At 43.4% G+C, this 24299-nt stretch overlaps 1 protein-coding gene across 1 annotated transcript in view; it reads left to right on the forward strand.

Annotated features, from left to right (window-relative positions):
- arhgef12b (Rho guanine nucleotide exchange factor (GEF) 12b) overlaps positions 1 to 24299 on the forward strand; it is a 140413-nt gene that overhangs the window by 42155 nt on the left and 73959 nt on the right. Inside the window, exon 2 of the mRNA XM_083646927.1 lies at positions 20994 to 21085. Coding sequence (XP_083503053.1) covers positions 20994 to 21085 — 92 coding nt within the window. The remainder of the gene's footprint in view (positions 1 to 20993; positions 21086 to 24299) is intronic.

Below are 24299 nucleotides of genomic sequence, written 5' to 3' on the forward strand. Positions count from 1 at the left end.
CCGAACTACAGCCGCTAGCTGCTAGCTAGTTCCTACATGAGACTGAAAAGGAAAATAGTTCCTCCATGAAACTGCTCACAACAAAGTCTGTGCATTATCTTGAGTAACGGGGTCATGATTTCTGGAAAGAGACATTGCTGTTGAGTTTTTTAAGCAAGGGAAAAGCTGTAGTTCCTCGAATGGCCACTAGGCGTCGGGGTCAGTAGGCATTCCCCCATGTTAAAATGCCTGATTTTGTAACATGATTAAACATCTTTCCAGTTAGGGGGAAACACGGTTTTGATCTCTATATATGTAGCTAATTTCACCTTTTCATAACAACTGTAGGGGGGGTCAATTTTTATATAACTCATCCCATTTGGAGTAAAATAGATGATAGAAAGAGGGGGTGATTGACAGATCGCCTGTCCAGTGATCGCACAGCTTGCAGATCACGGACCAATAGCAGGCGGAGCTGTGGCTCTGGGAAACTCCCATCTCACGTGAGGTGCGGAAGGACTCAACCCTTTCCCTCCCATCTGCTGATGAAAAATCAAGATGGTGACACCCACCGTTTGAACTCCGCCAGGAAAACGAAATTCAGCTTTCCTCTGAAGTCCCTCTGTCTCCTCAGCTATCCATGGTTCTCTTCCTGGACTGATAATTCTCTGTAGAATCCACGAGTTGTTAATTTGGGTTAAAGATGCAAATGAAACATTTAATCCAGTAACTGTAAAATTCAGACCTTTTCTGTCTTGATTGCGATTTAATTAATTGTTGTATTAATTTGCAAATCAGATTTTTTTTTTGTAAAACAAAGCAAAAAACAAAACATTGCACAGAGAACAATAAATCTAGCCAAAAGTAAGTAAGGTAAAGTAAGGTAAAGTAAAGTAAAGTAAAAGTAAGGGATATGCTCACAGGCAGGAAGTAGGATGTCGTAGAATGACTGCAGGCCATGGACCGGACCAAAAAAAGACTTTTGCCAGATGAAGGTCTTGTTGTGACCGAAACGTTGCCAATAAAAAGTCTGAAGTGAAGTCAGTGTGCGGGATTTTCCTCTCTCAACTTATCTGATGCTCCGACGCACCTGACGCACACGGTTTGTGCAGAGATCACCCCTCTTCTAAAGTGTAGACACTGAAATGAAATTATTTTTTTCCCAACTTGTTAGTTGATTCTTTATATCTTAACTTTCACATTTCACAATAATCCCCCAAAAATTACATATTTTATATATATATATATACATACACACATATCTTTTTTACATCAAAATCCCAATAGTTTTATTTGCTTTAAAGTGGCTTTAAAGTCACAGATTTTTTGACAATCCCCACTCTGCCCCTCCCATAAAACCTGTACCTTCACAACAGAAACAGTGGAAAGAGTGGCAACACGGTACAGTGGTGAAAACCCTCTTTTGTTTTCCTGTGTAGAATTTATTCATTTTCAAGAATCCAGGGTGAAGATGAGGAGGTGATGACCCTCTGCAATAGAATTCAGAGCATCTGTTCATCTGAGTCACTCTCCATATTTGCTACGGTCCACTTTTGAACAGTCCCTGCCAGTGTTATGTCCTGCTCTGACATCCTGTTTCAACTGGAAATATGTCCAATTAATTATGGAAGCAAGACTTCATCGAAAAACAGCATTCACTTGTGACTTTTGCAAGACTACACTCCAATTTCTTCTCTGATCAAAAATCATGTTACAATATATTACATCACACAATTAATTGACCGCTCATAACAGCCATTGCACATTGCACAATATTATGAGTTTATGAAGAGGCCATTAGTATACCATAACCAGGGCTTAAAATTCACTTTGCAAACTGGGGGGGAATTCCCCCCTTATGTTCTTCAGATAGGGGGGATTTATAGATTTTGGGGGGGATCTATAGACTTTGCGGGGGATTTTTTCAACCGATACTATAACCGACAAATATCTGCTTCTCCTGTCCGATAACCGATAATAATTTCACATTTTTGTATTTAAAAAAGGTAGTTCACCTGTAGTTTATGCACACCTGAGTCTAAATTACTATGGCTTTTGTCATTGTGTTTTATCTGCAGACTAAGCCAGTGGTTCTCAAATTTTTTCACATGAAGGACCCCTAAACTGACAAAAATTAGACCACGGACCCCCATTTGATAGGATTTTGTCCCACGGTCCCCCATATGATAATAAGATCAATGCTTTTAGATGTTTTATTACAGAAAGTGTATAAAACCCATGACCAAAATAGTCATTCTGTTACTTATGAATGGAATTATAGCTAAAATAAATTACTACCCTTTTGGCTGGGATCCCCCTGAAAACCCCTCAAGGACCCCTGGGGGTCCCTGGTCCCCCATTTGAGAACCACTGGACTAAGCAGTCATAGGCTTTCAGTTCTATCAAAGCCTTTATTTTTTGTATGAGTGATACACAACTAAAACACTCATATCATATTATATCAGAAGTGTTATTTGTTTTGTGTTCACAATAGTGATGTCAGCTAGATTTGGTTACATCTGCCTTTCTTACTGTCATCATGACAGTAAGAAACTGACTAAAACTAGACTAAAATGTGAACAGTTTTCGTTGACTAAAACTAGACTAAAATACTTATGGTTTTATTTGACTAAGCTGAGACTAAAATGCTCAAACTTTTAGTCGACTAAAACTTGACTAAATAAAAACAGGATGAGGTTGACTAAATATGATACAGACTAACAAGGACATTTAACACGGGACTAAGACTAAGACTAAATAAAAAAATAGTCGACAAAATTAACACTACTGTCATGTTACTGGCAAAGCTGTTTGAATTTTGCATTGGGGAGAGTTCTATTGAAGTTAATGGGCAAGTCTGGCCCACTATAAACCATTATCTGTGTCGTTCCACTTTATTGAAAACGTTGCTACGCCTGGAGCAACGTTCAGCAAAACAGTCCGTTGTCAAATGTGTCCGACCAGTTCTCCGTAACGTTGGTCCCGCACCATTGCGTCGGCTTAACATAACATCGGTGCGCAAACAATTGCGCGACTTCTCCCGCATTATAAATTACAAATCTGCGGGAATTGACAAAAATATGCGCGATTCTCGCAATCCCGCGGCAAATTTTAAGCCCTGTATACTAACAAGACATTTACAGCTCATAGTTAAATTGAATGAAATGTGTACAAACAAAATTCTGTATGAAACGGTTGCTTTTTTTTCAACATTGAATTGGGCGTTGGTATTAATCGCTAAAGAAAAAGAAAAGCTACATCACATCAGCTTCTGACAAATGACCAAAGACAAGGCCGGTCAGAGACTATGCTGTCTGGAGAACAAAGTCTCAAGCATTCATGATAAGATGCATACTATTGTTATTATTAATGATCCCAGGTCAGATTTAAGGTATGTCTGAGGGGTTTTGTTTCTAATAAACTATATGGCTGCTAAATAATGAATATAGGGTCATCAATAACTTAAGTTCTATTCTTATAATATATTGGGTAATATCAGGTCACATGTAAGGGGATGTGATTTTTAAGTAACCATGACTTATAAGGTTGAAGACCTCATCAACAAATCAGCTGATCGGGGGAAATTTTGGAAAATAAAATAATTATTGGTTAGTTGATTGAAAGAATAAACTAATTTCAATGAAATTCAATGACTATAGTAGTATATAGTAGCTGCTCTTGTTTTATCTTTGTTCTGATTTTTTTTAAATAAAGATATGAGTACTGTATGTAGCACAAGTCCCATGAAAGTACATTTCCAATCACCCGTAAAACTCCCAAAGAGAACCTGGGTTTCAAAGTGAATTCAATCTTATGGGCAGCAGAAGGTGGCTTACTGCCATTTTGAATTGTATGTACAGCATTCAGCATTGATCTAAGACTGTATCAAAGATGGGTGTCATGACTGCTCCTCAAAAGTGAAGCCAAAACATCTTGATGGCCGCCCCATGGTCCATGTTGGCGGATGAGACATGAGCCAAACAAAAAAATCAATGTATATGTTAACACGTTCACTGCCATTGGCGAGTCAACTCGTCAAGCAGAAACCAACGGTTGACTGCCAATGGCGAGTCAACTCGTCCAAAAAAAAAAAAAAAAAATTTGACGGTGGGACGTTGATCTAACCCTTTTACATCTCCTATATAAATATGGGAGCCACCGAACGTGTACAACCCATTCCACCGACCCACTAAGTGGCGACAGTGCTCTCCAGACTAGAAAAAGCCGAGCCAAAACTGCAGGGGAACGCGCGAGGAAACCATTCTCATACTGTAAAATGGATTGGCGAAAACGCTTTCGCTTTCGCGCATTATCGCGCTGGGAGCTGGCGGTGGGGGATTGCAAATTTGCATAATAGATTATGGGTGCAACACACTTTGAAACACCGGTAGAAAGCCCACAATCGCACGCAGCTTCATTCCAGCTGAGCTCACAACCGAAACGAACGAGCCCCATGCAGACTCGCCCAAAGAGCAGCCGCCAGCAGCCAGGCAGCACAGACAGGCAGAGCCTCGTTTGTACCGCTGCAGCCCCGGAGGGAGGAGAACACACACGGAGGGAGGAGTTTGAAGGAGAGGGGGGTTTCCTGCTGCTATGGAGGAAATTACTGTTCAAAACTATTGTTTAGATGTCTGACGTCTTACGCCAAAAATAAATGGTTAAAGTGACTGTTCTATCGAATTTCACAAAAAGCCATTTATCTCAGCTTAAATTTTCAGACGCTGAAACCATGCTGTATTCAACTGCTAATGTCTACATAACTACTAACTCTACAAACTAACTCTTTTAGACAGAGAAAGCACACATTCTATTAGTTCTTTTGAGATATTTTGTGTTCACAAAATCTTAGCAGAAAAGAATCCTTGGCTCTTGAAAGATGAGCCAGAATCCTCAAAAAAAAACCTTGGCAGAACCTACCTACAGTATTGAAAAAACGGCTGGCAGTGAATGTGTTAAAGTCGAGCTAAACCCAAAAATGACTTTTCTTTTCTTTTAGTTCAAATACCTGGGTATTCAGTGCACCTATTTAATAATGTATGCCAAAAAAATCAAAAGTTCATTTTTCAAGATTTATAACAGTAATAACAGTAATCTACAGTTTGCTGACGTCACATAGTAGACTATCAACTTTCTACCCCATTTCAACCAATCATATCACGACATGGCAGCTGTCAATCAAATCTTCATTTCAGGATAATTTCCTCTTCCAAATGAAGGAGAAAATGGCGCCTTGTGCCTGTCATCTGGCAGAATTTCTAGCCCATTAACTAACTACTAACTTGGCCAATTGTATGAAACATACAAAACTAGAAAAGTGCACTCGGTGGAGTGCAGATCTCCGCCAGGACCGCATGTTCCCCCAAGCTGACCCATAGCCGATTTGTACGAAATTCGGCATTGCACTGTGTCGAGTTCACATCAGCGCTCTCCCCAAATTTGAAGTCAATTGGACGGTTGTAGAGATTGTTAAAAAAATTGTTGCCAGTAGGTGGCGCTTTGCCGAATTGCAAGATTTTTTTTGCCAGTAGGTGGCGCTATGCCGAATTGCATGGTATTCAGCTCCCTGCACTCTGTTGAGTCCCCCTAAGCGCACTCCCCGAGTTTGAAGTTGATCGGACGAACGCTTGTCAAGATAAACCACTTTTTGTGTTGCGGCACACTCCCAAAGTTTGAAGTCGATTGATCCGACCAACGGTTCTCGTGATACGCGAAGGCCAAACTAGAGAAGAGGAGGAACAGGAACACACAGAGAGACAGACGCACAGATGTGGCCAAAAACATGATCTCCTCGCGGAGATAATAAAGCAAACGGTAATGTCTAAGAATGCAAATAAATGTAACTGGCTCTTAAACTCGCATTCCAGGAATATTGTATTTACCGCAATAGCGTAACTGGCGCGCGCCTCAGAGAGCCTGGTTGTCAGGGGTCGCCCCTCGGAGATTCCAGGCCGACGGGCTGCACCCTCCGCTCCGCAACACAAGCCGAGCTCCACTCAGCCACTAACCTCACGTCATCAGGCTCTTCCCGAGGAGAGCGCCACAACATGCTGAATCCCACTCGATTTGGGGGCGGAACATGCCAGGATTGGCCAAAGAAATATCCAGTCCCCAGAATTGTCAAATAAAATCATCGACATGCTACTATGGCCCACCTCTCAACCTGTCATCTCAGACAAGTTATGTTTTCAATCTAAAACGGACACCGACCCACGCGCCACTTGGGCTCCATTGGGTTAATTTCGACTTTAAATAAATTTCCCCCCAAATATGGTTTCTGTCATTTTACATTTAGGTATTTCTTATCACGCTATGTTAAAGTAAAAAAGAATTCTGATAATATTGTCCGCAGCTTGCAATAATAATCCTCTCCAAATCTATGTAACAAAGAATGGTGTTTTAGCCTCATCCTCATCAGCTGTAAGGCTTCTATCTCCAGCCCTCTGGACTCCAGTCCTTTGCTGTTATCATCCCTGAGGAATTGTCTGGTATTTTTGGCATCTGAGGCACAAGTGATTTGCTGCTTAGTTGTTTCTTCCTGTAATAACTGTGCAACGAGCGAGTCAAGAAAGCCAGCAGACACGATTTAGGAACAACACAACAAGTCAATTAACGAGTGCCTTTCATCCTGGTCCCAATAAACCTTTCACATCGACTTGATGACTTTGTCCTGTAACCATGGGTTCGTGAACTTTTGAACCTTTGTTGCGTGAATAGTGACTAGGTGCAACAATGGAGAAATGCCGACATTAGATCTAAATGCATTGTACAGGAGGCAGGTGTGGTGTGTGTGTGTGTGTGTGTGTGTGTGTGTGTGTGTCTGAGGCCATATCAGTGCACCGTTGCCAACATGGTGACTTGAATTAGATTTAGCAACTTGTGAGATAAAAATGCTGCTGCATCCATCACCAAAGCCAGGGGGCGGCATTTGGCCTCTCTATTAGATAGGACAGTAGAGGTAGGGAGAAAGGGGGGATGGCCCACCAGGGGGCACTCTACCAGGTGAGCCACCACAGGTTGTTTACTCTTTGCATTGATCAAATAAAAATACACAGAAAGCCAAAGCAGTGGCATGCACAGCCTACAATGATACATGCATGTATATATTGTTGCTTTATGAAACCTATGTGTCAGAGTCATAGAGATATAAGAGTTGTCATTTCCATTCACTCCAATGGACCGTTTTGTTTTGTTTTTTTGTTTTTTATCTAGCAAATAGTTCCCGGAAGTAAGGTTCTGGATTAAGCAGACCGTTTGTGATGCACTTTGAAAGGGTAACACGCTTAAAGAATCAAATTGTATCAGCTTTATTTTATGCATTCAAACATACTTCCTGGAAATATTCCCCCGCACACAGTATAGCAACGTGAGTCACGCATTTTGGACTTCCGTTGGCGCCACTCTCTGCTATGTCTATAGCAGGGGTGGGCAACTGGCGGCCCGCGGGCCGCATGCAGCCCCCGACCTCACTCAGTGTGGCCCCTGGGTCAATTTCCTTTTTTCTTTTTCTTTTTTTAACAAGGTGGACGTTTTTGGTTAGGTTAGACCACCAAAATCAGTGTTTTTATTTTACTGTACAACCCAGAACATGGCGCTAATGGCGTTAGCATTGTCCATCCACATACTGTTTAATCTTAGCATTTGAGCTAACGCTATTGTAACAAATTACTGTATATCCAGGATGCCCATTGCACATGCAACATTACTAATCAGATTAATATGACATATCAAATTGCTGTAGTGGGCTGTTTTAAAGCTAGAGCAAAGTTTCTGGTGTGATCTGAATGGAACAATTACTACATTTGAATATGAAAAATATAAATGTTGGTATAATAAACTTTGATTACTAGTAGGGCTGGGTTCAAAAAATCGATTCTCCGATTTTTAATCGATTTTCATTTTAATCCTCGATTATCGATTCATATGTCCAGAGATCGATTTTTTTTTAATAAAAAATAAAATAAAAAAATAAATAATTACTAAACAGGCTAAAATATTGTGCTGTGTGTGGTAGTTGAAACATAGTTTCAAGTTGACGTTTAATTATGTTTGTAGTTGAAACAAAAACATAAATACTGTAGGTTACATGAATGGAAATGTTTGATCATTATTAATATCTACTTTTAGAAATTATATAGGCTGAAATCAAATCACTGTGCATAATTGTGAAAGTGTCTTTATTGACAGATGAAAAGGCTGTTATTTACCCTTTGTCACCACGTGGTGAGTAAATATATGTGTAACTAAAACCATTAAAATTGACAACAGGTCTGCAACTTTTTTTCCCCATGTATCTACTTGGCTGGTTGGAAACCCCTGTGTTACATAACTGGACAGTCATGTAATTCAGGGTACAGCTCAAAAACCACGTTTTGGTATCACTAACCAAATCAATATTGAAAATTGATCGAATCCGAATCGAATCGAATCGAATCGAAATTAATCGATTCGCAACCTTGTGAATCGGAATCGAATCGATTCTTGAAATTTGAACCTAAACCCAGCTCTAATTACTAGTCCTTTTCATCAAATTAGTAGCTATAATTGGGAGTGATGGTGTTACTCTCTCGTAACGGACAAGCCCGTCTTTTATTGTCACACAAACACCACAATACATGCATGCGGCCACAACACACTCATGCTGATGGTGGCCGGTGAAAAGTGTCCTCTGCATTTAACCCATCCAGGCATGTCCTTTCCTCCGAGGGGCAGGCCAGGAGCAGTGGTCGCTTTCTCATACAGCGCCCGGGGACCAACTTCGGATGTTGTCGTCACTGGTCGGATGACGATGACGATCTGATCTTCTGCATGTTTTTTTTTTTAGTGGGGGGGTTATATACGGAGGAATCCCCTGGGGGGTACGGGGAGAACATGCAAACTCCACACAGAGTTACAGTAGAGTGGAGTTACAGTAGGCTACTGGTGGAAGTGCATGGTCACAATCTGGCCCTCTGGTAGGGCTTTGCTGTCCATGCCGTGTGTGCTGTGTGTGTGTTTGTATGGTTTTGTATTGTTTATGCACCGGAATCGATATGGTAATAACTGTATGTTGATGTGTCTGATAATCCCATGTGGGATGGGTCATGTAATTTGTCCTGACACGTAAATAAAACTTTCATTCATTCATTCATTCGGTAGCGAGGATTTTTTTTTATGGCCCTCTCTATCATCAAAGTTGCCCATCCCTGGTCTATAGGGATTAGGGGTGTCAAAAATAATCGATTATAAGATGCATCGCGATGCGGACCTGCACGATTCTGCATCGATTCACAAATGTCAAAAATCGATTATTTAATTTTTTTTTTTTTTTAATCAAATAAAATATAATGGAAGTACATGCAGTTGCTTATTTTAATTATGGATCATAATACAATGCAATTCTAAATGCACTTTTACTTTAAAAGTAGCCACACAGTGAGAAAAAAGAAAGTGAGAAAAATAAAACATGTATTGGGGAAAAAAAGTGATGCATCGATTTAAGATGCATCGAGATGCATCGAGATGCATCGATAATCGTTATCGAATCGAATCGTAGCCCTCTGAATCGTAATCGAATCGAATTGTGAGGCCAGTGAAGATTCACAGCCCTAATAGGGATGGGATCATCTGTTTATTTCATGGTACGATTTGATACACGATAGGTGATAATGGGCTTCACGATTCAAGACAACCATGATACAATGTGGAAAATATGACAGTTGTTTATTTCTAAGCCACAAATCCTTCTAGCGATAGCATTGGCTCTCTAGATTGCAATCAACAATTTAAACTTGTCATTACAATGTGCAAATAATATAATTTGGATGGAGAGCTTGTGAAATTGTCATGGTCAAGCGTCTCATTTGTGATGACTACAATCGAGATTCATTTTTCGGCCCCACGATTGTCATATTTGTATACCGTGATACATTGAATTTCGATAAATCATCCCATTCCTAATATTCAGAATGTAAACAGAATGCCTGCACTTCAGCAGCAGCTGAATAGACCTTAGTTCCTCCCTCTTATCCAGCGCTAGCCACTTAGCTGCAGCCCACTGAGTAGGATACATCTGTCCTTACTCAAGGTGCCCTATCGACTCCTTATCTCCCACCACAGCAAGCACAGGTCACTTTGTCCATGTGCAAGCAGCTTAGTATCATCAGTGTGTGGGTAGTATGGGGCGTCTGGGTAGTGTACTGTATCATCAGTGTGTGGGTAGTATGGGGCGTCTGGGTAGTGTAGTGTAGTTAGTATCATCAGTGTGTGGGTAGTCTGGGGCGTCTGGGTAGTGTACTGTAGTTAGTATTAGGGATGTTCATCAATTATCGAAAATCGATAATTGATCGTTAAGGATTGGAATCGATCCTGTGGCATTTGGATCGATTTTTTAATTATATATATATATATATATATTTTTTTTTTGGGGGGGACTAGGTTTGGGTGGAATTTCGTTCCTCCTCGCCCCACTCCATTGCACAGCCGACTAACGTGAGGTGGAGCTTCATATAGTCTCTAGTTTTCTGGCTGGGCACGGGCCTTTGTGCCAACAAAACTGTTTTAAACATGGGAAATTCACACCGGCATGCGCCGGGGACAGCAGTGTTGGAGAGGAGACACATTGAAATAAAGAGTTCATTGAGGAGAACACGTTGTCTTTCGTATTTTCTGCCATAGGCATTCATTTAGTAAAAAAAAAAATTGAAAAAAATTGAGTAAAAAAAGTATTAATATGATCGATAATCGATAATTGATCGTTAATTTTCACCAATTATCGAATTTGGAAAATTTTCAAAATGAACATCCCTAGTTAGTATCATCAGTGTGTGGGTAGTATGGGGCGTCTGGGTAGTGTACTGTATCATCAGTGTGTGGGTAGTATGGGGCGTCTGGGTAGTGTAGTGTAGTTAGTATCATCAGTGTGTGGGTAGTATGGGGCGTCTGGGTAGTGTACTGTATCATCAGTGTGTGGGTAGTATGGGGCGTCTGGGTAGTGTCCTGTAGTTACTATCATCAGTGTGTGGGTAGTATGGGGCGTCTGGGTAGTGTACTGTATCATCAGTGTGTGGGTAGTATGGGGCGTCTGGGTAGTGTAGTGTAGTTAGTATCATCAGTGTGTGGGTAGTATGGGGCGTCTGGGTAGTGTACTGTATCATCAGTGTGTGGGTAGTATGGGGCGTCTGGGTAGTGTACTGTAGTTACTATCATCAGTGTGTGGGTAGTATGGGGCGTCTGGGTAGTGTACTGTATCATCAGTGTGTGGGTAGTATGGGGCGTCTGGGTAGTGTAGTGTACTGTATCATCAGTGTGTGGGTAGTATGGGGCGTCTGGGTAGTGTAGTGTATCATCAGTGTGTGGGTAGTATGGGGCGTCTGGGTAGTGTAGTGTATCATCAGTGTGTGGGTAGTATGGGGCGTCTGGGTAGTGTAGTGTACTGTATCATCAGTGTGTGGGTAGTATGGGGCGTCTGGCTAGTGTAGTGTACTGTATCATCAGTGTGTGGGTAGTATGGGGCGTCTGGGTAGTGTAGTGTACTGTATCATCAGTGTGTGGGCAGTATGGGGCGTCTGGGTAGTGTAGTGTACTGTATCATCAGTGTGTGGGTAGTATGGGGCGTCTGGGTAGTGTAGTGTACTGTATCATCAGTGTGTGGGTAGTATGGGGCGTCTGGGTAGTGTAGTGTACTGTATCATCAGTGTGTGGGTAGTATGGGGCGTCTGGGTAGTGTAGTGTAGTTAGTATCATCAGTGTGTGGGTAGTATGGGGCGTCTGGGTAGTGTACTGTATCATCAGTGTGTGGGTAGTATGGGGCGTCTGGGTAGTGTAGTGTACTGTATCATCAGTGTGTGGGTAGTATGGGGTGTCTGGGTAGTGTACTGTATCATCAGTGTGTGGGCAGTATGGGGCGTCTGGGTAGTGTACTGTATCATCAGTGAGTGGGTAGTATGGGGCGTCTGGGTAGTGTAGTGTACTGTATCATCAGTGTGTGGGTAGTATGGGGCGTCTGGGTAGTGTAGTGTATCATCAGTGTGTGGGTAGTATGGGGCGTCTGGGTAGTGTACTGTAGTTAGTATCATCAGTGTGTGGGTAGTATGGGGCGTCTGGGTAGTGTACTGTAGTTAGTATCATCAGTATGTGGGTAGTATGGGGCGTCTGGGTTAGTGTACTGTATCATCAGTGTGTGGGTAGTATGGGGCGTCTGGGTAGTGTACTGTATCATCAGTGTGTGGGTAGTATGGGGCGTCTGGGTAGTGTAGTGTAGTTAGTATCATCAGTGTGTGGGTAGTATGGGGCGTCTGGGTAGTGTAGTGTAGTTAGTATCATCAGTGTGTGGGTAGTATGGGGCGTCTGGGTTAGTGTACTGTATCATCAGTGTGTGGGTAGTATGGGGCGTCTGGGTAGTGTAGTTAGTATCATCAGTGTGTGGGTAGTATGGGGCGTCTGGGTAGTGTAGTGTAGTTAGTATCATCAGTGTGTGGGTAGTATGGGGCGTCTGGGTAGTGTAGTGTAGTTAGTATCATCAGTGTGTGGGTAGTATGGGGCGTCTGGGTAGTGTAGTGTATCATCAGTGTGTGGGTAGTATGGGGCGTCTGGGTAGTGTAGTGTACTGTATCATCAGTGTGTGGGTAGTATGGGGCGTCTGGGTAGTGTAGTGTAGTTAGTATCATCAGTGTGTGGGTAGTATGGGGCGTCTGGGTAGTGTAGTGTATCATCAGTGTGTGGGTAGTATGGGGCGTCTGGGTAGTGTAGTGTATCATCAGTGTGTGGGTAGTATGGGGCGTCTGGGTAGTGTAGTGTATCATCAGTGTGTGGGTAGTATGGGGCGTCTGGGTAGTGTAGTGTATCATCAGTGTGTGGGTAGTATGGGGCGTCTGGGTAGTGTAGTGTATCATCAGTGTGTGGGTAGTATGGGGCGTCTGGGTAGTGTAGTGTATCATCAGTGTGTGGGTAGTATGGGGCGTCTGGGTAGTGTAGTGTAGAGGTGAGAGCACTCGCCTACCACCGCGGAGACCCGGGTTCAATTCCCGGCAGCGGTATCTCCGGCTTGGTCAGATAGTGCTCTACTGACACAATTGGCTGTGTCTGCGCATGAGTCCTGGTCCCTGCACTAGTGCCTCCTCTGGTCAGTCTGGCCTGTTTGGGGGGAGGGGAACTGTGGGGGAATAGCATGATCCTCCCATGCGCTATGCTATGTCCTGCCAGTGAAGCTCCTCCCTGTTCTCGCTGTCGACGGAGAAGCGGCTGCCGACAGCACATGTATCGGAGGAAGTATATGCCAGTCTACGGCTCTCCCCAGATCGGTAGAGGTTTAAAACGGGCAAAAATCTTCCTTTAAATGAGCCTTCTACTCGGAGATAAAAACACAAGGTTACTTTACCCCCATAATGTGCCCCCTTTTCCATGTATTTTCACCCTTTTTCTCGTCATCATGACAGTGTTTTTGTTTGTGGGGGTTTTGGAATCAGTTTTAACTGTCCTGCCTGGATCAGTGACATATCATTTTGATCACAAAAAGCTCACTGCAAAGGGGGCAATATTCACGCTTGTCTCTTCTAATGGCCTGAATCAGATGTATTTGGATTGCTGTACTATGGGGACACTTTGAATAGGATGGTTCACACACTCTGGGAGCAAAAAGAAATCCCAGACCTTCTTCTTCTCTCATAGTCTTCTGTCTGGTCTGAAAGAAACGTATGGACCTCCTCCCTCCCATCTCCCCCCCTTCCTCCCCAGCCTTCTCCCACCATCAGGAAATGGGAGGCGAGCCAGAAGCCCTAGTCTCTGTTTCCGGGAATGTGTCCCACAAAGCAGCAGTGTAGTAAGCTGCCTCTGACGTGAGAGCCATTGTTAAAAGCCCAGGGCCCCCATTGTCCGAGGGAGGAACAGCAACACAAACACCCCGCTGCCCCCCATCCCGAGGAAGGAGTAGGAGGAGGTGTAGGGGTGGAAGAAGAGGAGAGGGAGTCTGTTATTTTTATATCAAGAACTACCAGCAGCAAGCCGGCCTCCCACTTAGGACTAGGGATGTGAATGTTTCATTAGCCAAACATCAGACTGTAGAATGATCATAAATCAAAATATGCACGCAGGCAGCCACCGTGACGTCACCCATTGGTTTGTGGACTCCCGTTTTGAAGCCTGGAGTTTGGCATTTTGACCGTCGCCATCTTGGTTATTTGGAGCCAGAAGCAGCCAGCGCGAGACCAGGGCTTTCCCACAGAGCCGCCTGCTATTGGTCCGTGATTGGCGAGCTGCGCGATTACTGGTCAGCAGACCTGTCATTCATGCCCCAAAGCATAGTCTGTTGTATTGTCTATTTGACTCTAAATGGGACCATCATTTACCAAATGAACACCATGCTGTATAGAAGAAGACTTGAAAATAGCAATTGAGGTCATAAACTCATGAGGAAAGTTTTTGAAGTAATAAATCATGCCAGGCATTTTCCCATTGACTTCTATACAATCTGACTTCTTTTTGCAGCCATTGGAGTCGCCCCCTGCTTGCAATTAGACAGAATGCCGGTTTAAGCTACTTCCCCATTGGCTTCATTTTTCAGAACCGGAGTGCCCCCACCAACGCATGGGTAGTCTCAACGCCAGGCCCATGAGAGTTCTTACGCTGATACACTACATTACTGCATGCTGCAGATCTCTCTCTGGGTCTGATACACTAGGTTACTGCATGCTGCAGATCTCTCTCTGGGTCTGATACCCATGAGAGTTCTTATGCTGATACACTACGTTACTGCATGCTGCAGATCTCTCTCTGGGTCTGATACACTATGTTACTCCATGCTGCAGATCTCTCTCTGGGTCTGATACACTACGTTACTGCATGCTGCAGAGCTCTCTCTGGGTCTGATACACTACATTACTGCATGCTGCAGATCTCTCTCTGGGTCTGATACACTACGTTACTGCATGCTGCAGATCTCTCTCTGGGTCTGATACCCATGAGAGTTCTTACGCTGATACACTACGTTACTGCATGCTGCAGATCTCTCTCTGGGTCTGGGACACTTTACCTCAGCCGGATATGCATATGGGAGGGAACCGTTCACTTGGCCAGTGATTGGCCAGGGGTGGATTCAGTCCTCCCCAATCAGTAATGACTTTGCGATCAGACGACACGGGAGGCAGCCCATTTTTTGAACGCTCTCTCATCGGTGCTACGACCTGTCACTCATTCAGTTTCAACCCGCCTTCCAAAACCAGCAGTGGCTGTGAACTGACACAGACTCACTTATGTAGTATGCGGATGTAGTAACGCATGGGCCTCTGATGTCACTATAAGGCTATAGATATGGCCTTTTCACTTGCCATATCAGATATTGGCAAGTGTGTGTGTGGTCCACCTCTCATATGATGCAGTTTGATTGATCAGAGCTTATTTTCTGAAGTGTTGGCCATGTTGTAAGAGAAAAGGTAATTTTCTCAGACATATTAACACTTTGAGTGCCACGGCCCTTGGGCAAAAGGTGCTGTACTGTGCCACATAGGCCGCAATGCATTTTAATATAGCCATATCATTTTTTGTGTTCCTCTTATATGGACAACCAATAGCCTCAATGAAACTTTGAACCCTTCTGTTTCATTAAAAAAAAAAGTGTGTTTATAAACCGTTCCATTTTGGAAATACACCCCTCTGAAAAAGAGTGTTTTCGACCGAAAAGAGCATGCTGGAATTAGTTTCTGAGATAATCACATCTTTATGTTAGAAAGGCGACAGAATGAATTCTGCTTTGAGTTGAACAAAATGCTATAGCTGAAATGAAAGGTTAGAATGTCTAGTTTACCTGCGGGAAAAAGTATGTCAAAAGAATGTGTTGTTTATTTTCTACAAATATTAGTTTACAGCTTGGTCTAACATCAAAATGTTCACTTTCATGGGGTCATGCTGGATAATGAAGTCCATATTTACACAAAGAAAGAAGATATCAACTTTTATTTTTATTTTTATGAAACTACACATTGAAAGCTTTCATTTGATGTGTAACATAATAACAATATTCAAAACACAACATGTCCTGCACTGTTTTATCTTCTTCACATGGACCTTCAAAATAGTTGGACATCAAGACAACTTTATGTAAACATAGACCAAATAATGAATTCTCCTTTGAGTTGAACAAAATGCTATAGCTGAAATGAAAGGTTAGAATGTCTAGTTTACCTGCGGGAAAAAGTATGTGAAAAGAATGTTTTGTTTATTTTCTACAAATATCTGTATACAGCTTGGTCTAACATCAAAATGTTCACTTTCATGGGTCATGCTGGATATTGAAGTCTCTATTTACATAGGGAAACAAGATATCACCTTTATTTTATTTTTTTATGAAACTACACATTGAAAGCTTTCATTTGATGTGTAACATAATAACAATATTCAAAACACAACATGTCCTGCACTGTTTTATCTTCTTCACATGGACCTTCAAAATAGTTGCAAATCAAGACAACTTTATGTAAACATAGGCCAAATAATGAATTCTCCTTTGAGTTGAACAAAATGCTATAGCTGAAATGAAAGGGTAGAATGTCTAGTTTACCTGCGGGAAAAAGTATGTGAAAAGAATGTTTTGTTTATTTTCTACAAATATCTGGAAACAGCATGGTCCAACAACAAAATGCTCACATTTATGGGGTCATGCTGGGGTCATGCTGGAAGTCCCTATTTACATAAAGAAAACAAGATATCAATTTTTTTTTTTTTTTTTGATGAAAGTACACTTCTCTTTCAATTGCTGTCTAAAAAATATGCAAAGCACGACAGCCCACTGGACTATAAACAATAGACCTCATCAACTGTTTTTTTTTTGGGGGGGGGGGGGGGGGGGGGTGGAAGAGGGAGTGGGGAGAGGATGAAACTGTCACTGGGCATGATACTCGAAGTAGCAGGGGTACAGGCAGAGAGGGAGGTAGTCACATTTGGGGCAAACATACTTTGTCTCTTTTCTATGTCCTTTCGCTGCGCAGTGCGCACATCTCCTGTACGCCTTGTCCTTTGTGGGTGGCACTTCCACTGGCAGCGGCACATGTCCTTCGAAGTCAACAGTCAACCTCGCGGAAGCGGGCCGTTTGCGCGGGTGGATTGGCGTGGCTTGGCGAGGAGGAGGTTGGTCATCTGCCGCCGGAGGAGGGGGGGGGGGGGGAACAGATGCCTCCGTCCAGGACTTTATCACCGGCAGGGTGAAGTCTTTCAGCGTTTTGCAGCTGGCCGTTGGGTTGCGTTTGCTGTATATGATGAAGGCGTTGCTCATCGCGATCTCCATCAGGTACGCCACGAATTTGGAGCTCCATTTCGCGGTCTTCCTGATGAATGGGTAGTAGCTGATCTTCTGGTCTAGCCGATCTACACCATTCATATACTGGTTGTACTCAACCACGCATGCTGGTTTTCTTTGGGGGACTCTCTCACTTTGCCCTTTCTGTCTCACCTCTACGGTCCTCATCTCATCCGTGTGGAAGGTGGTGATCATCCTGACGATCCGCTTGTCTCGCCACGCCAGGACCATCACTGCATCGTTGTGGAGAGCGCGTCGTTCACCGACTGCCAGATCCGACATGCTGACCTGCCGGATTGACGGTGGTTCTCCCCTGTTCACACGGAGTGTGCCGGCTGAGTCTATGTGGAGGCTGAGGAGAAGTCGACACATGGACTCACTATTGTAGAAGTTGTCCATCCAGAGGCGGTGGCCAAAACCCTCAAGGCCGTTGACCAGGAACCGCACGGTGTCCTGCAGTGTATTGCTAGTTCCACAGTATGGCTTCATGGAATAGCAATAGCCGTTTTCAGAATCACACAGGATGTAACTCTTGATCCCGTACTTGACGGGTTTTGCAGGATTGTACACTTTGAACCGCAGTCTCCCGCGCCAGAGAAGCATGCCTTCATCCACACTGATGTTCTGTGAGGGCCGGTACATCTCCCTGAATTTGCAGAGGAGCAGGTCCAGGATGAGACGCACTTTGTGCAGCGGGTCGCTGCCATCGACCTCCCGGTTGTCACTGAAGTGAATAAAGCGCCAGATTAGCTGGAACCTGTTCCGTGACATTGTTTTCCTGAAGTATGGCGTTTCAAGTGCCCCATCAACAGACCAGTATTCTGCGATGCTGGGTTTCTTTATGAGGCCGGTGAGGAACAGCAAACCCAGAAACCGCTTCAGCTCTACCACGGTCAGCGGTACCCAGGCATTGACCCTGGAGAATGGGAGACGCAGCTGATGGAGGACAGCGATGCACTGTTCTGCATAGGTGTTTGTCTGCTCAACAATGAGCAGCAGCAGCTCCTCGCAGAGGTAGAGCTCCAGGAAGTCGACAGGCTGGTCGGACTGGAGTGATGCCGCGTTGCTGGGACCTGCCACTCCAGTGAACGGCAAGCTCTTGGGGCTCCAGTCACCCGTTTCCCGCCAGCTTGGAGGATCCTCCTGATGACGAGTCTTGCCAGCTGAATAAAAATAAAATAAAATAAAAATAATATGAAATAAAAGGTTTTTCTTCAGACAATTGTGATATGTAAACAAGCTGTCTTTTGACAAAATCCAATAATTACCGTAAATTCCGGACTATAAGCCGCACCTTTTTTCCCGTTTTTTGGCCTTTTTTGGCCCCTGCGGCTTATATAACGGTGCGGCTTATCTATGGATTTAAAAAAAAAAAAAAAAAAAAAAATCTCTCTTTTTTAGCACTCTTTCTAACTATAAATCCTATATAACTATAATAAGTTTTAATTTCCTCTCTTGCCCTCTTTTCACCACACTGTATGACACTGTATGACACTGTGTACACTGTAAAAAACAACACAGGTGGTGTTGTGTTATGTTGTTTTGTTGAAATGTTAATAAATGGGAGCTTCCTCAAACAGCCATCTCTTTCCCGACAATCCCCTCTTTGCATGAACCCTTACATATGGTAATTAAACAATAAAACACAATAAATAAATAAAAAAAACATTAAAACACCCGCGGCTTATAGTCCGGTGCGGCTTATATAAGAAAAAAATAGTCAACTTTGCAGGTGCGGCTTATACACCGGTGCGGCTTATAGTCCGGAATTTACGGTAGAAGCCTTGTGTTGACAAAAATAAACTGAATAAAAAAGGTTCCCACCTCTTTTGCGCCCAACTGCACTTGAAGAAGAAGGTGGTGGTGGTGGTGGTGGATCCTCCGACTCTTCTGTCGTAAAAGTGAATTTATAAAAATATGAAATTGAAATTTCTTGAAGGAAAAAAGTTTATGTTTTCATTCACTATCAGATTGAATTGGAATTCTAAAATGGCCTTTATCTCACCTTCATCACTGGACTCCAAACGTGCAAGACGTGGGAAGCTGGAGGAAGCCCCTTGCTCTTCGTCATCGTCATCCTCAGAGTTGTCCTCCAACTCTGAAATTGTATATTTTACATGGTATTAGAATAGGCTAAATAATTCAGGATTGTTATTCTTACCAAGCTTTTTTCTCCTGCTTCTTTTTAGACACAGTATGTTTAGCTATAAGTTTACATTGTTCTGTTTGTCCTGAAATGTAGATTTAGCTGTATACCTGACACATGAATTTCCTGCAAAGGATCAATAATAACGTATCTATATCTAGGTTCTTACCTCTAGAAGACGACGCCACTGGGAACTCAGGGGTCTCCTCCTCCTCATCTGTAGCCAAAGTGAGAGTTTATAAAAATATGATATATATGATTGAAGGAAAAAAGTGTTTTCAATAGCAGATGATCGTAAATCGATCTCACCATCGCTGGAGTCCAAAAACGCACAACTCTTATGTGCAGGCGGTCGCCAGTCTGAATCCCTGGTGTCGTCGTGTTCAGACGAAGAGACCGGCTCGTCGGAGTCTGTCTCCGGGAGTCTTCTCGACTGAACAGCGCGATTCAGGGCTTGCTGTAACGTGAGCTGCCCAGCTGCAGGCTGGGGACGCTTCCGCCTGGGCATGCCTACCAGCTAACTCTAGACTAGCTCTAGACTAGCGTTAAAACTAGCCAACTAAACACACACACACACACACACACACACACACACACACAGAGACAGACACAGACAGACAGAGACGCACAAACACGTTTTTTTTTTTTTTTTTTGAAAACACACACTACACTAACTAATTACTAATACTATACGCTAACGCTACTACTGCTGCCTGCTAAACTAATCGACCTAACGCTATCACAAACACTCACACACACACGCGGCCCTCACACACACCTCAACTACACCAAGCACTCACCTCAAATACACCCAAGCACTCAACACTCACCACAATCTCACAAACTAATCTATCTGATGCTATCTATCTATCTATCTATCTATCTATCTATCTATCTATCTATCTATCTATCTATCTACCTATCTGATCTAAATCTACTGCTAATAACTATATGCTAATGCTCAATGCTAATTCTCAATGCTAATGTTCGCTAAATGCTATCGTATGCTTACCGTATGCTATCACCCAAGGACTGAAGCGATCTCACAAACTCCAGACAAAGGAGTCGGGGGAGGGAGGCGCGCTTTGATCGCGTCGATTTTTTAAGGTGGCGCCGTGAGATCCATTGAAGGAAATTATGTTGACAGACTGCGTACGACCTTAAACTGCACAAATATGGAAAAATATGAATTTTGAGTTATTGACGCCATTTGGCGTCGCTGGCAGTCTACGGTAAATTTCTCTTGACGCCATATGGCGTCGCTGGCACTCAATGTGTTAAGAAGAAGAGAGTAGAACCTAAGTCTGCCGTCCACATATGTAAGGAATTTATGTAGTTCTTGTGGCCAAGGGAAATGGGAGAAACATTTCAGACTCATGTACTTTCTTTATCATTTATGCACATTGATTCCTGTAAATGTACAAAAGGACTACAAAAGGCTAGAAAAAAGTGCACACCACTCATTTGGATGTGTGCAAATGATCACTGACCTCCACATCCCAACTTTTTAAAATCTGCATTGGTTTTATCTGAATTTTATTTTGTCATATTAATTTATTTTAGTGTCAAAAAGTGTTTTTTCCCCCCTACTATCTGTGTCAACAGGACCCCGAGCATTCTCAACAAGGACACCCCAGACAAGAAACCTAAGAATGACAAGTCTCCAGTCTCCCTCAAACATGAGTTTGACCCTACAGGTAACTTGGAACGCACACACGCACGTACGTACGCACACACACACACAAACTCGCGGTATTTATTTACCGTTGTTTAATTAAGTGGAATGAAAACAGTCGGGACATACTGTATGTTGCAGACAGCAAATTAGTGCTTTCATATTTCATCAAAACTAACCAAATGAGAACGCTATTGAGTAATGTTCGTTTACATTACATTAAATTACTCATTTGGCAGATGCTTTTATCCAAAGCGACTTACAATAACACATTTAGGTTCATAATAGGGGGCTATTGTTAATGTTTATCTGTGAGCTCGTTAGCTGTTGAATATGCGGTCGCATTGTAAAGAGTGTCCTGAATCGATGACTGTGTTGCGGTGGCAGGAGTAACTAGATGGGGCTTTGTCTTTTTGTTCGTTTAGCGTTTATTGCTTGGTCATAGACCACTTTGTGAGTGGATTTCAAGTGATTAAAAAAAGAGGGAGAGCGGTCGTTTTGCGGGGTGCAGCCACGACCGCGCATATCCTGCATACTGTGTTTGTTCCAAGTCTGACTCGGCGAAAATAGTGTTTCCACAACACATACGTTGTTTTACCTCTCTTCTCGACCAGCGGCTCTCTTTCTGTGACTTCTGTCATCTTATTCTTGTGCTAACAAGGAAATAGCCGGGGAGGAGAAACGTGCCGTGGCTCTTCACATGACAGTCATTCACAACTCGAGCTGAACCGAAACTGTGTGCTTTGGGCTTTGGGGGAGGGGCCAAGCAAGGGAAGGGGTGCGCTTGATTTACAACACAAGACAGAACGAGAGAGACAGGAGCCGCAAAATCATTTGATGTCGATTATCTTGTTTTCATAATCGTGGACAGCCCAAATCGTAATCATGATTAAAATTCGATTAATCGCCCAGCCCTACTGCCTATTGACTTTCCTGTAATTGATATAAACTTGATTTTTTTTTTCTTTGTCTTATTTTCCCCCTTCTTTTTTTAAAGTGAGGACACAATGGATTTTCAGTCCTGGTCTTGCTCTCTGGGCATTATCTTTGCTAGTTTCTAGCACTCAACATATACAGTATATCTTTTTTTCCTATGAATTATCACTGGGTCACTGAATCACAAAAAATGCATTGCCATCAATTCTAAGCATTGTGGTAGCATGGACTACTACCAACTAAATCATAAAATGGGATGGAGTAACAGTAACAGTAGTGGTGAGGGGGGGAGCAGAGATGGGTAACAGTAGTGGTGAGGAGGAGCAGAGATGGGGGTATGGGGGTTGCGTCCTCCTGAGTAACAATAGTGGTGAGGGGGGAGCAGAGATGGGTAACAGTAGTGGTGAGGAGGAGCAGAGATGGGGGTATGGGGGTTGCGTCCTCCTGAGTAACAGTAGTGGTGAGGGGGGAGAAGAGATGGGCGTTGAGTCCTGAGTAACAGTAACAGTAGTGGTGAGGGGGGAGCAGAGATGGGTAACAGTAGTGGTGAGGAGGAGCAGAGATGGATAACAGTAGTGGTGAGGGGGGAGCAGAGATGGGTAACAGTAGTGGTGAGGAGGAGCAGAGATGGATAACAGTAGTGGTGAGGGGGGAGCAGAGATGGGGGTTGAGTCCTGAGTAACAGTAACAGTAGTGGTGAGGGGGAGCAGAGATGGGGCTATGGGGGTTGAGTCCTGAGTAACAGTAACAGTAGTGGTGAGGTCAGCAGGGCTCGACATTAACGGCTGCTCGGTCAGGGCCGCGGGAAGTAGGGGTGCTGCAGGTGCTGCAGCACCCCCTAGATTTTTTCCATTTTCTTTTTCTTTTTTTCTTTTTTTTACAAATGTAATTAAAAATATTTTGCAGTGCACTATGTTCCTTTCTTGTTTAAGAATGTTTCGGGAAATTATTGCATTATTGATATCCTGAAAATGTAGCCTATTTAAATAGAATTATCAACAATAACAATCAAGGAAGTTACATGCTTGTAGGCTAGAGAAGAAGAAGAAGCGCACATGTTGTGTTGAACCAACCAACAACCAATACAAATTGTTTAATCTGGCAATAAAGAAATGTGAACTTGACATGCTATTTTAATAGCCTACTCAAAAATGCACCTCCCACTATACAGCAAAGAGAGGAGTCAATGTTTCTTGATATATGCCATTCAGTTCAAGTATACATACTACTGCATGCGCTGGGACGCGTCATCAGTGATGTTAACTGGGGTCGTGGGGTGTTTCGGGTCTGTCAACATCATACACCCTCGCCCAGTAGACCCAGCCGAGGCCGATTATGACCCCGACCCGCGTCCCAGAAGCAGCCGCTCACGGATCAGCCTTCCTACTCTGTATGCAACGTTGCCCGCGGAAGGGTTGATCACGCCCAATCCGCTGCAATAGAGTTTAGTGCTACACCGCAGTATTGTGAGACCTTCGGTGCATGGAGGTCTAAGTCCCTGTGGGGTGATTCCAGGCCGGGCACCTCCTTCGTCTCACCAGAACCTCCTGTGGCAAAAGGCAATCCTACCATGCCGTACCATGGGCAGGGAGGATGCCTCAAGGAGGCCTGTGCGCTGCACGTCATACACCTGCGATGAGCACCTCGCTCTAGCCTGAAGGACCCCAGGCCGCGCCGATGTTTACGCAGATTTTCAGGAGGCTGATCCGTAGCGTTTGTGGATTTCTCCCTCACGAGAGAGCCAGGCTGGGGTGCTAAAACCCATCCCGTACCGGATGCCGTCTCTCCGACCGTCAACTGTCTCTCCAGCTTGTCACCAAACTATACTTGGTTGTCACCTAGTCTATTCCCAAGTGTCACTGGCCAGGGGGAGCCAGGGGTTTCAAATCAGAATAATTAGTCTAGTCATTAAGTTTGCTGATAATATTTCTATCATGTTAAGTCTGTGTCATGTTAACTGGTGTATTCAGAGCAAATAGGGAGATATAGAGCATTATCATCATGCTATATACAGTATCTCCCTTTTTGCTCTGAATGAGTGAGAAAAGGAGAAAATACTGAATAATTACATCACAACAGTATCCTAATGTTAATTTAAACTGAGATATTCTTCTAAATATGGCAAAAAAAAAAAAAAAAAAAAAACGTCCAAATTGTTCCCTTCCTCCCAGCACCCCCTGCTTAACGTGACTTCCAGCGGCCCTGTGCCCGGTTGCCCCGGGCAACCAAAAGAAAATAGGGCAACCATTTCTTGGCCTTTGGTTGCCCCAGGGGCAACCACGTTTTAACATGCAAAGAAA

This window comes from Poromitra crassiceps, assembly GCF_964638095.1.
Source record: "Poromitra crassiceps genome assembly, chromosome: 1".
NCBI classification, from domain to species: domain Eukaryota; kingdom Metazoa; phylum Chordata; class Actinopteri; order Beryciformes; family Melamphaidae; genus Poromitra; species Poromitra crassiceps.